General features: G+C 39.9%; 2 protein-coding genes and 1 pseudogene across 2 annotated transcripts; all 3 read left to right on the plus strand.

Annotated features, from left to right (window-relative positions):
* Positions 1-3,381: 3,381 nt before the first annotated feature.
* Positions 3,382-4,120, plus strand: LOC121774224 (annotated as a pseudogene).
* A 2,151-nt stretch (positions 4,121-6,271) lies between these two features.
* Positions 6,272-7,929, plus strand: LOC121770361 (ninja-family protein AFP2-like). The gene is made up of 2 exons (XM_042167104.1): positions 6,272-6,798; positions 7,307-7,929. Exons 1-2 carry the CDS (start codon positions 6,309-6,311, stop codon positions 7,753-7,755), a joined length of 939 nt encoding a protein of 312 aa, XP_042023038.1. The 5' UTR covers positions 6,272-6,308; the 3' UTR covers positions 7,756-7,929.
* Positions 7,930-9,187: 1,258 nt separating this feature from the next.
* LOC121789086 (nuclear transport factor 2-like) lies at positions 9,188-12,377 on the plus strand. The gene is made up of 9 exons (XM_042187619.1): positions 9,188-9,446; positions 9,566-9,639; positions 9,718-9,855; positions 10,024-10,285; positions 10,364-10,626; positions 10,788-10,956; positions 11,061-11,182; positions 11,296-11,361; positions 11,751-12,377. Exons 2-9 carry the CDS (start codon positions 9,586-9,588, stop codon positions 12,090-12,092), a joined length of 1,416 nt encoding a protein of 471 aa, XP_042043553.1. The 5' UTR covers positions 9,188-9,446; positions 9,566-9,585; the 3' UTR covers positions 12,093-12,377.
* The last annotated feature ends 4,098 nt before the right edge of the window (positions 12,378-16,475 follow it).

Genomic DNA, 16,475 nt, shown 5'->3' on the forward strand with positions numbered 1-16,475 from the left:
TCAATGTGAACATTTGGGTCCGGGCTCATATCATAGAACCTATCGATCGAGTGGGCGGCCACAATGGTTTGGTGGACGGGGGAGTTCATCTTCCAATTCCTCTTATCAGTGGACCCCCTGATATATGTATTGATAGGGTACGGAAGAGGAAAGTGATCATTCGCTCTTTGGAGGAAGTAAGCATGGCGACCCAACGACACTCCAACGTCATGAGATCTCCGGAGGGACTCGATATCTAGCAGGGTGGGACCCTGATCCGGTTGGAAGCCCCTTGTGTTGACCCCCAAATGGCGCGCAATTGCACCCACTACAGCTCCACAACAAATAGTGTCCACCGTCCTCCCATGGACGAGGTACCATAGTAGGAATAGTTCATCTTTTTGTACACTTCCCATTTCAGCTCGGGCAAAAGGGTGACTATTGCACACCTTTTGGATCATGTGGAGGACTAGGTTGTGGATCATGGAGCTCTTAGCCCGGTTTGCCATGAACCCATCGGTCTCAAGGGTGATCTCGTTCCAAAATGAGCTATTCCTGAACTGCCAAGGCATCTCGAATTCATCCGATGTAATCCCATAAATGTCCTTCAACTCTCCCATGGGTAGCTCGTATTCCTCATTCCTTAGTCGGAACTTGATTAATACGATCGCCCTTCTGTTCATCACCACCTCTAACGTGGTCAAGAATTCCAACGTTAGGCGATGGAAGGAGACGATCTCTCTAGTGAAAATCCCAGTAAGCTGCCCCACCTCGCATATTTCATCGAAACATTAAAGTAGACCAAGCCTTTGGAGCAAGTCCCGGCATGTTTGCTTGGCAACCTTGTAATCTAGCTTGGCCAAGGCCTTCCAACGGTCAATCTCCTCCTCGCTTCAAAGGTTGACACCGCATGTCCGTGCATTAAGAACCATTTTTGTACCTTTGGGTTTTAATTGAAGTAGAATTCGAAAATTAGGTCCTTGCCTTGTTCTCACCAAAATTTCCACCGATTAATCGGTTTAAAATGTGTACAAAAGGGAGTAGAAGAGAGATTAGAGTGTAGAAGTGAGATTGGAAGGGAGGTATTGAGAGGAATTTCGAATTTGGGGGCTAGGGTTTCGTCTCTCCTGGCGAAATTGGGGAAGAATGCCGCTGGAACCGCGCGGCTGACCTATATACGCGTCGAAATGCCCAGTAGAATTGATGTTGGGGAGAGTCTTCTTCTTCAATCTCTTGAAGATGGAAGCCTCCTTGCCTTCAATCCTCTTGAATCCTTTTATATCCGAAGTGAGAAAGGGGCAAAAGTGGGCATCAGTAGGTATCGCCGGGCCGGGCGATTTGTATGTGGGAAAATGCCCGGCCGGGTGTTCTGGGACAATCGCGATGTAGCCTTCAAACGCCCGACCGGGCGTTTCGCCGGATGGAAAACGCTCGGCCGGGCGAACTTTCTGTTTCTCTTCTTTAAACGTCCAACCGGGCAAACTCTTTAGAATCAGTCTGTTCGCTCCGTTTTGCCCTTTTTAGACCTGTCTTTGCATCAAAACTCCGACAAACTCGTTAACTCAAAAAATAGCAAATAAGTGGATGAAACCTAGACTTTATACCTCAAAAGATTCAACAACATGTGTTAATCACCCATCTAAACATCCTAAACTATGAGTTTGTCATACCTAACAAATAAAATACTCCATCTGTTCCATAGTAGTAGAGTCATTTTGTCATTTTGATACGTTCCATAGTAGTGAAGTCATTTCATTTTTCAGTAAAAGTTAACACATTTCTTCTCACTTACTTTTTCCTATCTCTTACTTTCTTCTCTCTATTTTTCCCTCTCTCATACTTTATTATCTTTTTATTTAATACATTGCACACATTTTCCTTAATCTCCGTGCCGAAAAGAAATGTCTCCACTACTATGGAACAGAAGGAGTATAAAATTGCATTAATTTAAAAAATTAAATGCACATAAACTAAATCCACCCCTTTCTCCCTCTTCTTCCTCGGAGCGGATCACCTACTCCACAAATGGTGCACCACTTCTACTCTACACTCACACCAAAATAAAATGGACCCACCATCACTTATTAAAATGGACCCACCATCACCAAAATAAAATGGACCCACTTCTACTCTGTTCCTCCTCAGTTCCTCTCGTTCTCTTCTTTCCCTTTTTCTTTTCTTACCAGGGAGTGTAAATCAAACATGACTTTGAGGGTACGCATCCACATGTAGTCTCACACCTTTAATGTGCACCGTTGATGTGGAAATTGTGGCCGAAGTCGTTGCCCTTGCATTTCAAATTTAACACTACCTAGCCAAAATGATCTTTTAATCCAAATGTTTAAAATATACTCCCTCCGTCCCAAAGAAGATGGCACACTTGAGAAATAACACGAGATTTTAGGAGATGTTGTTTTGTGTGTTAAGTGGTGAGAGAAAATATAATTTTATAATTGATGTGAGAGGAAACTTTTTCCAAAAGAGGAAATGTGACATCTTTTGTTGAGCAAATTAAAAAGGAAAGTGTGACATCTACTATGGGACGGAGGGAGTACTAATCGTTTGGTGACAAAACAAATGAATTTGAGACATTTTATTGGTTTTCCTATATCTTATTAATATACTCCATGATTTATAGTTCTCTTTTACATGCATTGGCACAATATAACCATAGTTTAATATATTTATATATCTTCTGATTATTATCATTAATTGCACCATATACATAAGTAAATATAAATATAAATATAGGGGTGTCTTATGGTAACACTATAGTTAAAATGACAACCTAGCTATGCAAACAATCAGCGATACATAAGCGAGCAATTTATAATACATAGATTAACAACTCGACTTATGGTTCCAACCAATTTGCGATACGAAATAAGAGACAATTAAACAATTTGAGATACATAGACAATCAAACATGCGGTTGAATCTACTTCTAAATCTAAGAGTCATTACTGGTGGTAGATTGTCATTTTAATTTGAATTATCATTTTAGTTATAATCCTATAATTATAAATATAATACTCATTCTGTCACATTAGAAATGAAACGTTTTCCTTTTTGTTAGTCCCATTAAAAATGAAAGACTAAAGGCTCATTTTGGTCCTTAACATATTTTAATTTTTTTTTATTTTGGTCCGAAACATTATCTTTTGAATTATTCGGCCCCTCACAAATAAAAACGGGCCACATTTGGTCCATTTTGGACGGTTCTGTCAAAAATTTAACGGTCAACGAATTTTAATTAAATTTTGACCGGATTAAGTTAATAAATATATTTTATTAATGTCTAATATCTAATTAAGTTAATTATATTCTTCCATTCTCTTCTTCATCTTCTTTCATCTCTATAAATCATCAATACAATCATCTGCGCCACAAAATCGTTCAATAATGACGGATGCCGTCATGATTACTAAGAAGCTCGGCTTCGACGAGACTGAGTTGCGCCTCGGTTTGCCCGGCGTCGGATACAAGAAGCGAGGGTTTGACGAAACCGTCGATTTGAAGCTCAATCTCGACGTTCTTTCCGATCACACTGATTTTCAGGGGAACAATGTCAACAAGACGGATTCTCCTAAGCCTCCTGCTAAGTACGCCCCCCTCTCTCTCTCTAGTTTTAGGATAGATTTTCGAGTTTTTTGGGGAAATTTTGCTGAGATTTAACTCGTACGATTTTGAATTAGGGATTTGAGTTGAGATTGGTAATGAATGAAGTTGTAAACAAAATTGCGATGATTAATTCAGGGCACAGGTGGTGGGGTGGCCACCGGTGCGGTCCTATCGGAAAAATGTGATGTCGGTTCAGAAGAGCGAGGCGGAGGAGAGCGGCGGCAGCGCCTCGGTGAAGAAGAGCATGGATGGCGCGCCGTACCTGAGGAAAGTAGACTTGAAGATGTACAAGACTTAGCATTGGGCAGAATATTCAGTTCCTTCACTATTGGTAGTTTATTTGTACAAAGAAAAGTACTTATTTGAGATGAAAAATTAAAGTGATGAAGTGAAAATTGAAATAGGTAAATGTGAGACACAAGGAATGTTGGACTTCATGAATGAGAGGATCTGCGGACACACTTCGTCGGAGGCGTCAATGGAGATGTCGTTGCGAAGGAGGAACTGCAGTGGCTTTTGAATTTGGAAATGGAGCGCGAAATGGAATCTCGGAGAGTGAGGGGGAGAGTGGAAATTAGATCCGACGAGGGTTTGATTAAGGTGCTGACCGAGCTTTTGATGGCGGCTTTGGAAGATTTAAGCGGCAATTTGGTCACGACAGAGAGGAATTCTTCGGCGGAGGATTGCAGCGACGAACGGAGTCGTTTCTCCATTGATGTTTCTTTGTGATTTTCCGGTCTGCTTACGCTTCTTATTGCTGCACCGTTGCTTTAGTTAAGGTTGAGTTGGTCACTTTGTTTAGGACCAAATAGGTAGAATACATTATTGTGTTAAAATTGTTAATCCAGTCAAAATTAAGTTAATTGGCGTTGACCGTCAAATTTTTGACGGAACCGTCCAAAATGGACCAAATGTGACCCATTTTTATTTGTGAAGGACCGAATAATTCAAAAGATACTGTTTTGGGCCAAAATAAAAAAATCTCAATATGTTAAGGACTAAAATGAGCCTTTAGTCAAAATGAAACGTTTCTAAAAATAGAAACATCACTCTCTCTACTTTTTCCTCTTTCTTTATTGACTCACAAAACAATACTTCCTCCGTCTCACATTACTTGAGGCGTTTCTTTTCGGTACGGGATTTAAGAAAGTTGTGTTTAGTGAGTTAAAATAAAGTAGAATGGAGAATAAAGTGAGAGAAGAGAGGGTAAAGTAAAAAAAAGAATAAAGTAAGTGTGATTAGATGTTTTGTTTTTAGATAAAAAGATAAATGACTCAAGTAACTTGGGACAACCCAAAATGAAATACGACTCAAGTAACTTGGGATGGAGGGAGTACTACATAAAATCTTATGACGAAACTAAATGTTGCACATTTAATGAGACCCATGATAATATAAATCAATTACAGTAAATTATACAGCTGTTTGATAAAAAGGTTCATCTGCACCAGCAAGAAAAGTCTATGTCATAGATTTGGAGAAATGCGTTAACTAGATTAGCGGGCCCCATGACACGTATTTGCACTTTAATCCGCTACGTTGCCTTCACAACTGACAACGAATGCGACAGCCCAGATACGCATGGGGCATCTAGATTCTTCCACGTTTCCTTGTTCCTCAAACCACACGCAAAACGAGGTATATATGACACGTGTCCTGCAGAGCAAAAAATGTTGAATAATAAGATCCACTAATTCGGCTTTAATCATCAATAATCAATTTGTAGAATTGAAACTGATTTTGAGTTTAGATGTTCTATTTATTCGACTATTATGTTCAGTTTTAATTTGTAGTATATTATTCACAACTACATATTTATAATTTAATTAATTAAAATGGTTATAAAAGCTCCTTGTAAGTTGTAAATGTGGAATCTTTTGATTTTGTAGGAGCAGCTAAGAACATCTGCAATGGGGCAGAAGATAGGTCGTCCGATGCCTCGGGCGCATCATCGTAAGCCACTGCGGGTGTGCGGATGATGCCCGATGCATCGTCTGCGCCCTATAGATCGTCTGCCCACTATGGGCGACGGGGACGATGGCGCGGACGATGCAATGCGTTTTTAATTTTTTTTTAATTCGAAAATTATTTTTATATAAATACCCCCTACCCCACATTCACATTTTTAACATTTCCACTCTCAAATTACACTATAAAATGGATTCCGATTAATACCCAAGTCCGAATAGTCCAATGTTTGGGGGGTGGTGCACGATGGCCGGGTACAGACCCTGACGAATATCGAACCTTCAACTCCAACACGTAGTACGATCCCGAATATTTTACATTGACATATTTGAAAACATTTAAATTAATTAACAAAATAATAGTGAAACATATATGACAACTTTTAAGGAGGCTTATAGGGCACCATACTGTAAATGGAAGAGTAGGAGGATAAAATGATGACAGGTGGATAGGGCTCCCATTGCTAATGCCCTTAATTGATAGGGACTAATTAAAAAGTAAAATCCGCACTTAACTCCGAACCTAGATACCTTTTTCTCCTGTTGCGTGTCAATAACCGCCCTCTCCACTTCTGTAATCCCTCCACGTGGCAGAAGCCCGTTTACCCTCTCTCATTTGGTTGCACAATTTATGCTTGTTTCCGCCTCTTTATATAACCATTCAAACCTAGTCAAAACACAAGATTGACATGCATACCAACGACAATGTCGTAACATTTGAATAGCGCAAGATCTAATTAGATGGGGCGAGAAATGGAAAGCGAAATCGAGCTGAGTTTGGAGCTATCCATCGGGGGTTGCTACGCCAAATCAGAGAGCAAGACTAGTTTAGAGAGGGAAAAAGGGAGCCTCTCCGACGAAATTGAGAATGCTCAAAACGACGCCGCGGCGGAGAGTGGGTGCGATCTGCAGAGGAGGAGAGAGATGCAGGCGATGAAGAGGAGGGAAGCTCGGATGAAGAGGGAATTCAAGAAATCGAGAGGCGTGATGATGAACGGCTGCCGGCAGGATAAAGTGGAGGAGGAGAGAGAGAGGGAAGGAGCAGCACCGGTGCCCAAGAGAGAGAAGAGCTCTAACGCCTCCTCCTTCAGAGAAAACAAGGTTTCGTGGGGTCTGTCGACGCCGATCGGAAACGGCTTTGCATGTCCCTCGGTGGGAGAGGGAGGTGACCCGAATCACGGGCAACAGCCGCCGCCAAGTTCATCGCATCATCGAAGCACGTCCCACAAAGGTGAGTGTGATGATAGTTTTATCCTCCTCCTTCCAACTCTGCCCCTCTGGAACCAACTCTGCCCCTCTGGAACTAACTGTGCTATTTAATGAATTTTTTCGCACTAGTTCTACTTTTTCTTTTTCTTATTTAATTTTAACGAATGCCATTTGATGTTAATTGAGATTATTCATTATTGACAAAACAAATCCCACTTATTATGTTGACGAAATTCTTATACAGTCTGTTCTTATAGGTTGAACAGAGACACTAAATGCGTCCATATTCCAAGTAATGTAATGTAGGTTCAGTTTATTCCTCAATTAGCTAAATGACCTTATATATTCCAACATTATGATATTGAATAGTATAGTTTGTATGAATAAAACAGATTGTTGGTTGATTATATATGTATAGTACTCATTCTTGAACATGAATGTATCTTTGCGGCATTGGCATTGTCCAAAATTTAGAATAAACATTTCTAAGCCCTAAAATACTTGTTATGTATGTCGAGATGAATTTTCAGGGGGAAGTAGTAGTGATACTGGGAGCCACTCGAGTAGCTTTGGCACACACCAAAACGACTCGTCATCAACAACTCGTCAATCAGATGCAGAGCCAGCATGCCAGTTTCAAGACCAGAGCATGAAGGCGTCATCCATTCAACGGCCACAATCGGACACTACTTGCTCAACGACAGACGTGATCAACCCACCTCCGAAGGTGGTCTCCAACCCTGGCCGAGATGGGGCCGCTTCAACTCTACAGATGCCTTGCGTTTCCGCCACAGGCAACGGCCCCAATGGCCGGACCATCACTGGATTCTTGTACAAGTACACGAAATCTGAGGTGAGCATCATGTGCGTGTGCCATGGCAGCTTCTTCTCGCCTGCCAAGTTCGTTGAGCACGCAGGAGGTGTGGACGTCACGCATCCTCTCCGGCATATCACCATCGTCTCCTCGGCCATCCGGTGAAGCTAACTGCTTTTCTTGAATGTCTCTTGCTAGTTAAGTAGAAGGCTTAGACTCGTGACAATTTTCTTTTCCTACATCACTTGTAGAACCAAAGGGTTCCATTTGATTATCTTGGGCATCGTTTTTCGAACACTAATTAGAGATAGATAGAGTATGTTGACTCCGTTGAAGTTATTTGTTGAGTGCTTTTTAGTTGTGGAAGTTAAATTGTTCAAAACTTTGCAATCCTAACTTTTTTGTATAGTATATGCTCCAAATGTGAATTCAAATGGTAAAGGCAAATAAAGTTTATTTATAGTACTACATGTGGTAGACATTAAGCTCAAAAGTATATTGGAAGTCTATTCGTATTTATTTCTCAAACACAAAATATCTACAAACATTAAATCAATATGGATGAATCCCATGGGCCTGTATTAGAAAAGTAAATATTGACAAAAGAAATATGCGACTACTTGGCCTTATTTAAGTGGACGGCGTGTTCTATATCTTGTGGATGCAGTCCATGACGGTGTTGAAGTCCGATTTACCAAATGACCCATTGTCATTTGTTCTTTAATTTGTTTTGAAATGATATATTCCCTCATTCCTGGGATACTTGGAATGACACGAGAATCATGATTGGTAAAATAAGAAAGACGAGAAGAGAGTAGTTAAAATAGTGTCATGATTGGTAAAATAAGAAAGACGAGAAGAGAGTAGTTAAAATAGTGTTCATAGTGAGACTTCAAACCCTTTTTCATCTTATTAGGACCTATAATTTATATATTGAATAAAATACCATTCTTATCTATTGAAACTTAAGGAATTAATTAACTTTTACTATTAACTTAGCCTCGTCTATAAAGATATTATCTTTTTTACCCAATAATTTTAACAAGTTGGAGAAATATTAAAGCTTTAACTGTATTAAAATCGTAGCTTTTGGAAAATAACTATGCGAATTTTCAATCGATGATTTATATTTTAAAAAGCATTAATTTGTATTGAAGTATAAGTTTCGTTGAATATTTACAATCATAGGCTAAATTGGATAATGTAAAATGGAAAAAGGTCATTATGTTTAAATAAAATTTTTATGTTATTCAAATTAAAATTAAAAAAAATTAAATGACCTGCTAAAACAAAAAAATTGTACAAAGATCGAATGAAAAATATAATGCCTAATAAAATGAAAAAATTATACGAATATAATGATATTTTGTAGTGAAAATATAAAGATGAAAAAAATGTATGAGGATCTAATGAAATTAAAAAAATATATAAAGACCTAACATTTTGTGTATTAAAAATAATCGTAATTATGTTTTCATGAGACATAAACAATTGGAGTTAGTCTTTAGCTAATGGAAAGTTCTAGAGATCATATAAGTATTTTAATTACAGTACTATTCTATAATCGGTCTTATATAATGGAAGAAATATTATTATACATCACGCAAAGATTTCCCTCTTTCTCTCTCATTTTTTTAGAATAAATCCGTAGAAACCCTTTCTTTACCTCATTTTCCGTCTCGCTCCCCACTGCCCGCGCTCTCTCCTCATCGAGATCCACCGTTGCGGCTTATTTTCGCCATCCAAACCCTAGATTCCGTCACCGGAGCTGCGGCGCCCTATCAGAGTTAGTAGACAGTCTTACGAAAATCCGGTTCCTTTCTCGCGCTCTCTGCAGTATTACGATTTGCTTCCAGGTACGGCCACGATCTGATTCCGCGTATTGTAAGAATTTTGTTTGATTTAATTGCTACGGAAAAGATCCATAAGCGGGGTGGAGCGTGCCTTTTTGTTGACATGTCTTGGGTTGTCATAGCTCGTTTCGTGAGATCGGAGATGGCGGCGGCAGCAGCAGAGGTAGCAGCTCAGCAACCAGTTACTGCGCAAATTGTAAGATTTTTTTTTTGTTTTTTTTATTTTGTCCTTGATTCCATGGTATTGTTAATTTAGCTCCTTTTTTGGGGATAGGTTGGGAGCGCATTTGTGATGCAGTATTATCATATTCTGCATCAGACGCCGGAACATGTTTATCGGTTTTATCAGGATATAAGTAAGCTTGGTCGTCCACAGGAGGATGGCACCATGACCATCACCACCACTATGCAAGTAATTCCACTCCTTCTACCTCTTATTTACTCTCTTTTTGAATTGTTGAAATTGTTATCTTTTGAGGCTTAATTTTCAAGTACTAGTAGTAAATGTTGATTATTGATAAAATATTTGAAAGTTGAAACTGTTAATAGATTTTAAAAGATCTCTGATGTGATTACTCAGGCCATAAATGAGAAGATTCTTGCCCTCAAATCTCTTGATTTCGTAGCAGAGGTTAAATCAGTAGATTCTCAAGAGTCCTTTAGTGGTGGAGTTCATGTTCTTGTAACTGGTTATCTGATGGGGAAGGACAAGTCATGCCGCAGTTTTGCGCAGTCCTTTTTCCTTGCCCCTCAGGACAATGGTTATTTTGTTCTGAATGATATGCTTCGGTACCTGGATAGTGCCCCTGCGAACCCAGCTGTGCTCGATGGCACTGTGCCAGGTAACCTATATACCTTACTTTCATGCTTATCCTATTCATTGCCAATTGTAAACTGATAAACCTCCTGTGCTCTTTTAGTGCCTGCTGCCCCAGCAACAATTGTGGACAATCATGTCCCTGATTCTGGGGATAGCCAGAGGCTCTCGGAGGATACCGCACCTCCCGCTGAAGAAGTTGTGGCAGGAGAAGTTTACAATCCACTTGAGAATGGTGATGTGCCAATCCTTGAAGAAGAAGTCCCGGTGGCTGAGGTGGTTGATGAAGTGGAAAATGGCGAACAGATGATTGTTCAATCCAGTGCCAAAATTGAGGAATTGCCAAAGAAATCTTATGCCTCTATTGTAAGTTGGATACGAGTAATGGAGTTTAGCTATTCATCTTTTGTCTCATAGTTCTCGTGTTATCATGATGGAGAAGTGGTGATTGGACTCTTGTGTGCATGGTTTGTTTAGGTTTATGCAGCTCCTTATTTCTGATGTTTGATAGATTACATAATGTTCAGGTGATGCATCTCAAGGAAAGTGCTGCATCTTCCCCACCTCTCCAAGTGGCTCCTAGGAAAGCTCCACCAAAGATTGTAGAGCCAATGCATCCATCTTCTTCCCCAGTAACCAATGGACCTATTTCTGGTTCAGAAGCTGTTGATAATGGAAACAACGCAGAGGGTGAAGGCATGATATTCTATTTTTTTCATTTCCTATAAGAGAACTGGTTGTCTAGGCTTGAGTCGTGCTCTCTTCTATTGTTCTAACACACCAGTCCTTTCTTTATCCAGCTGATGGCTACTCAATATACATAAAGGGTCTCCCTATGAATGCTACTGAGAGCTTACTTGAGGAAGTATTCAAGAAATTTGGTACCATCAAGAGCGATGGAATTCAAGTTAGGAGCAACAGAGTATGTTCAAGTCTGACTAATGTTTATGATTATTTATGAAACATGCTGGGATGGTTATTATGGTGTCATTCTTTAGAGATGCAAAATAACAATCCTAACTATTCTTGACACAGCAACAAGCGTTTTGTTTTGGCTTTGTGGAATTTGAGGATGCAAGCTCTGTACAAAAAGCTCTCGAGGTATGTATTTTATGCTATAATGCAACATGAAGTATAAGTTTGTTTTGGATGTGGACTAATCTTTTCATTGCTATCTAATTAGTTTGTTTGTGCCGGCCTTTATTTCAGTGACCTCTGTGCTCAACCTTTAGTTTGAGCTTATTTTCTTACTTTTTTGTTGTACTACTGTAATTTTCTGTGTATAATGTGTCAAACTTCTTCACCTGTGGAGACATGGCTTGTATGAATGACAAAGCTTCCTCTGTGTTTACTGAATAGGCTTATTCATTTCCATTTGGTATATGACCTTATACATTGAAACAACTCGTTAACCATATAGTGCTTCTTCATAAGCCCGTGGCTAATCATTGAGTGTGATTTACAATTTTTTCATCGACCTGATGTTTCAGGCTTCTCCAGTGACAATTGGTGCTCGTCAAGCATTTGTTGAGGAGAAGAGGTCTACTAACACTCGAAATTCCAAGGGGAGATTTCAACCAGGAAGGGGTTCTGGATTCAGATATGAAGGAGTAAGAGGACGTGGGAACTATGGAGGTGGGAGGGGATACGGGAGGGGTGATTTTAATGGCAGGGGTGAGTTTGGCGGCAGGGGTGGCAGGTCCTCAAATCGTGATGGATATCAGAGGTCTGAAAACATGAGTAGCAATGGAGGCGGTCGCATGAACCGTACAGGTGGCCTCACCAATGGTAACACAAAGAGTATGGCGCCTCGGGTTTCCGCTACTGCTTGAGCGATGAAAGGTAGTCAGTTTTGTGGCTTCAACTAGGATTTATTTTAGTTATAGGATTTTTACATCCTCAAAATTATTTTTGTCCAACAGCTAACACCACTTTGCCGATTTTGTTCACAATTTTCCCATTTAGGGTATAATTATTTATCAGTAGGTTGAGATTAAGTAGGTTCCCTTTTTTTCTAAAAAAAATAGCCTATTCATTGGAAGGAAACTGGTTTTCTGGTTGGATTTATTGCTTTTGACAATGGTAATGTTATGCTATTCTTTCAGTGTGTTTCTTTATGGGAATTAGTTGTACTGACTGCACTACACTAACTAGCATATCAATTTTGTTGTTACTCCCACCATTTTTTTCTTCAATTGACAATTCCTTCACCACTCAAACACAAGTTTAACTAGAATGAGAAGCAAAGCTTGGAAGTATTAATTTGATGAAAAGAAACCATAATTCATTTTATCAAAATGTGAATGAAATGAAACACATGGGTTACATATTTATTCATGACACTAGTGCATAACCAAAAATAACAACCACCAAAATAGAACAACAGGATCAGCTCGTCGGTTTACTTAGTAGGCCTCGCCACGGTAACAACCAACACGTTCGACTGACGTAAACAGTCCAAACTTGAGCACGTACATTTCGATGCTATACCCCACCGCGTATGCGATTCCACAGGTAACAAATGAAATGATAAGATAGTTGCGGGCTGGCTCAACATAGGAACGGAGTAAATGTTTGTCTTTGCTAGTTGTATAAACTATTGGAAAAAAAGTGTAAAATGAGGGAAACTTTTGATGTGGCCAAACCTTTGGCTTTTCATCTTCTGTAACCTCCAAATGCATTATGGGATGCCTTAATGTCATGACTCTTCATGTAGGCACACCTATCCTATAAATAGATGAAGTTTTGGGAGATGAGAACACCAACAACAAATATTCTCTCTACTCTCTCTAATCTCTACATTCTAGTGTGCATCTTAGAAGCATTGCATTGATCGGTTCTCGCTTCCAATTCAAGTTCGCCGGAGCCTACGAGTTTGAGGTGCTTCAACTCGATAGGAGGAAAGTCGTTTCATCTTTGGGGACATTACGCCAATCTGTGAGCACTAGCTGGGGCGTATTTCGTCTTGCGGATAGAGGGTCACCTCGACTCGACTTGAAGAATACTATAGTTTGCATCTCTTTACGTTTGTTGTAATTTACATTGTTACATTTATCTTCCAGTTTTATTCTTTTGTAATAGCAAAGGTTGTCCGTGTAAAGGCTACAATACTTCCAACAATCGCAAGACGAAATATTGTACTCTTGTTGAAATCACGTCGACCGAAGCTGGAGGGAACGGAAACAACACCTTTGGATCGTCTTCTGCTGCCGCTAACACCTCAATGTTGGCACCTGTTGCGACCTCAAGGGTTATGACTCAAGCTGAGAAGCCTGAAAAATTTAAGGGCTCAGAATTCAAACATTGACAACAAAAGATGTTGTTCTACCTAACTATGTTGGGTGTTGCCAACTTCCTCAAGGAGGATGCTCCAACTGTACCTGAGGAAGAGACAGACTTTAATGTTCGAGCTGCCTATGATGTTTGGCATCAAGGAGATTTCTTGTGCAAGAACTATATCTTGAACGACTTAGAGGATAGTCTCTATTCTATCTTTGCCGGGGCTAAAACCTCCAAAGTATTGTGGGAGGCTCTTGACAAGAAGTATCGCGTCGAGGACGCCGGTACAAAGAAATATGTAGTCGCAAAGTTTTTGAACTATGAGATGGTAGACTCTCGTTCAGTGGTGGCGCAAGCTGAAGAGTTGCAAATCATAGTCCACAATGTCCACGCTGAATGGATGGCCCTACCAGACCAGTTCATTGTTTCTTCAATGATCAAGAAGCTTCATCCGTGCTGGATGGATTTCAAGAACTATCTAAAGCACAAGAGAAAGGAGATGACGACAGAAGACCTAATAGTCTGTCTTCGTATTGAAGAGGACAATAGGCGCTACCATCAGAAGTCGGGAGGGCAAGAAGTCGCCAAGGCAAATCTGATGGAGAAGGGACAATTCTCCAAACGTCCCCGCCCGAGCGCAAAAGATAAGGGCAAATGGAAGGCAATTGTTGGCCGAAAGTTTGAAGGCAACTGCTTCAATTATGATAAGCCGGGCCACATGGCGAAGGACTGCCTAAAACCTAAGAAGATGAAATTCAAGAAGAGTGCCCAAATGGTCGAGAGAGATTTCAACGATGATGATCTAGCTGCAGTGGTTTCTGAAGTGAACCACATTGACAATCCGAAGGCTTGGTTTGTTGACACCTGAGCTACTATCCATGTGTGCTCCGATCGTAGCCAATTTTTGACCTACAAGCAAGTCGTAGGGAAGAAGCTCCACATGGGCAACCAAGACTCGTCTGAAGTCGTTGGCATGGGTGAAGTGAAGCTTTTAATGACATCTGGTCGTGAGTTGAAGCTGAAGGATGTGCTGCATGTCCCAGACATCCGTAAAAATCTTGTTTCTAGTAGTTTGCTTGTTAGTCATGGCTTTAAGCTAGTGTTTGATTCTGACAAGTTTGTTTTATCCAAGTTTGGTACTTTTCTTGGAAAAGTCTATCTTTCCAATGGTTTGTTCAAATTCAATGTAATGGCCAAGGGCCGTGTACCGAATCAAGTGAATGATAATAAGAATGCTTCTTCTTCTTACTTTGCTTGAGTGCTCCGATTTATGGCATTGTAGATTAGGACATGTAAATCTAAATGCTATAAAAAGATTAGTGAATCTTGATTTACTAAAAGTTCACGAGTTTAACTCACAAAAGAAATGTAAAGTCTGTGTTGAAGCAAAAATGACCAAGCTACCGTTTCGCTCAGTAGAACGGAGCATAAAACCTCTAGAGTTAATCCATACAGACGTATGTGATTTAAAATTTGTGCAAACTAGAGGTGTTAAAAAGTACTTCGTCACATTTATAGATGATTGCACAAGGTATTGTTACCTTTACTTATTAAGAAGTAAAGATGAGGCAATTGAAGCGTTTAAAGACTTCAAAAATGAAGTCGAAATCAACTTAATTGTCGAATTAAGTGTGTTCAAAGTGATAGAGGTGGTGAGTATGTAGCCCCGTTTGCAGAATTATGTCATGCAAGTGGTATAATTCACCAAACAACGGCTCCATATTCTCCCCAGTCAAAAGAAGTTGCTGAACGAAAAAATCAAACACTTTATGATGAATGCTCTGTTGATTAAATCTGGTTTATCCCATAACATGTGGGGGGAGGCTGTGTTAACAGCGAATCATATCCTGAATAAAATTCCACTCAAAGAAAGGGATGTGACTCCTCATGAGTTGTGGAAAGGAAAGAAAGCTTCATATACATACCTTAAAGTGTGGGGGTGTTTAGCGAAGGTACAAGTGCCGCCTCCAAAACTAGTTACAATTGGTCCTAAAACAGTGGATTGTATCTTTGTTGGATATGCACTTAACAGAAACGCCGGTCGTTTTTTAGTTCATAAGCCAGCTATACTTGATGTAGCTGAAGGAACGATAATTGATTCTAGGAATGTTGTATTCTTTGAGAATGTGTTTCCTTGCAAGAAGCAAGATGATCGTTCTAGTGATAGAATGGTGGATGAAGCCACTAGTTCTATTCTCCAAAAGAAACGAGGTCAAGTCTTGAGAATGAAGAACCAAGACGTGGTAAAAGAGTTAGATTTGCTAAGACTTTTGGTCCAGAATTCATAACTTTCATGTTGGATGGTGAACCAAAGTCATTGGCAGAAGCTTTGTCTGGCCCAGACGCAGCGTGGTGGCAAGAAGCTATCAACAGTGAAATTGAATCTATCATGAAAAATAACACTTGGGTGTTAGTAGACTTGCCTGAAGGCTGTAAGGCTTTAGGGTGCAAGTGGATTCTGAAAAAGAAATATAAGCCCGATGGTACTATAGATAAGTACAAAGCTCGCCTAGTTGTCCAAGGCTTTAAGCAGAAAGAAGGGTATGACTTTTTTTATACCTATTCACCTGTTACGAGAATCACTTCCATTCGGGTGCTTCTTGCGATTGCTGCTTTGCACAATCTTGAGATTCACCAAATGGATGTGAAAACTGCGTTTCTGAATGGTGATCTGGAAGAAGAAATATATATGGAACAACCCGAAGGGTTTGTTGTGCCTGGGCAAGAGCGTAAAGTATGCAAACTGATAAAGTCATTATATGGGTTGAAGCAAGCACCCTTACAATGGCATTTGAAATTTGACAACGTGATGTTGGCAAATGGATTTACTATCAATGAGTGTGATAAGTGTGTTTACATTAAGAACACAGATAACGGGTTTGTTATTGTGTGTCTGTATGTTGATGATATGTTGATAATGGGCAGCAATAGTTCCA

Source organism: Salvia splendens, chromosome 2, assembly GCF_004379255.2.
Source record: "Salvia splendens isolate huo1 chromosome 2, SspV2, whole genome shotgun sequence".
Lineage (NCBI taxonomy): Eukaryota > Viridiplantae > Streptophyta > Magnoliopsida > Lamiales > Lamiaceae > Salvia > Salvia splendens.

What these genes read in the sequence shown, in the direction of transcription:
- LOC121770361 (XM_042167104.1), top strand. Translation starts at nt 6,309, where the DNA reads ATGGGGCGAGAAATGGAAAGCGAAATCGAGCTGAGTTTGGAGCTATCC. An exon ending in TCGAAGCACGTCCCACAAAG is followed by an intron (nt 6,799 to 7,306) that starts GTGAGTGTGATG and finishes ATGAATTTTCAG; the next exon opens with GGGGAAGTAGTAGTGATACT.
- LOC121789086 (XM_042187619.1), top strand. Translation starts at nt 9,586, where the DNA reads ATGGCGGCGGCAGCAGCAGAGGTAGCAGCTCAGCAACCAGTTACTGCG. An exon ending in GCTCGATGGCACTGTGCCAG is followed by an intron (nt 10,286 to 10,363) that starts GTAACCTATATA and finishes GTGCTCTTTTAG; the next exon opens with TGCCTGCTGCCCCAGCAACA. An exon ending in AAACAACGCAGAGGGTGAAG is followed by an intron (nt 10,957 to 11,060) that starts GCATGATATTCT and finishes TTCTTTATCCAG; the next exon opens with CTGATGGCTACTCAATATAC.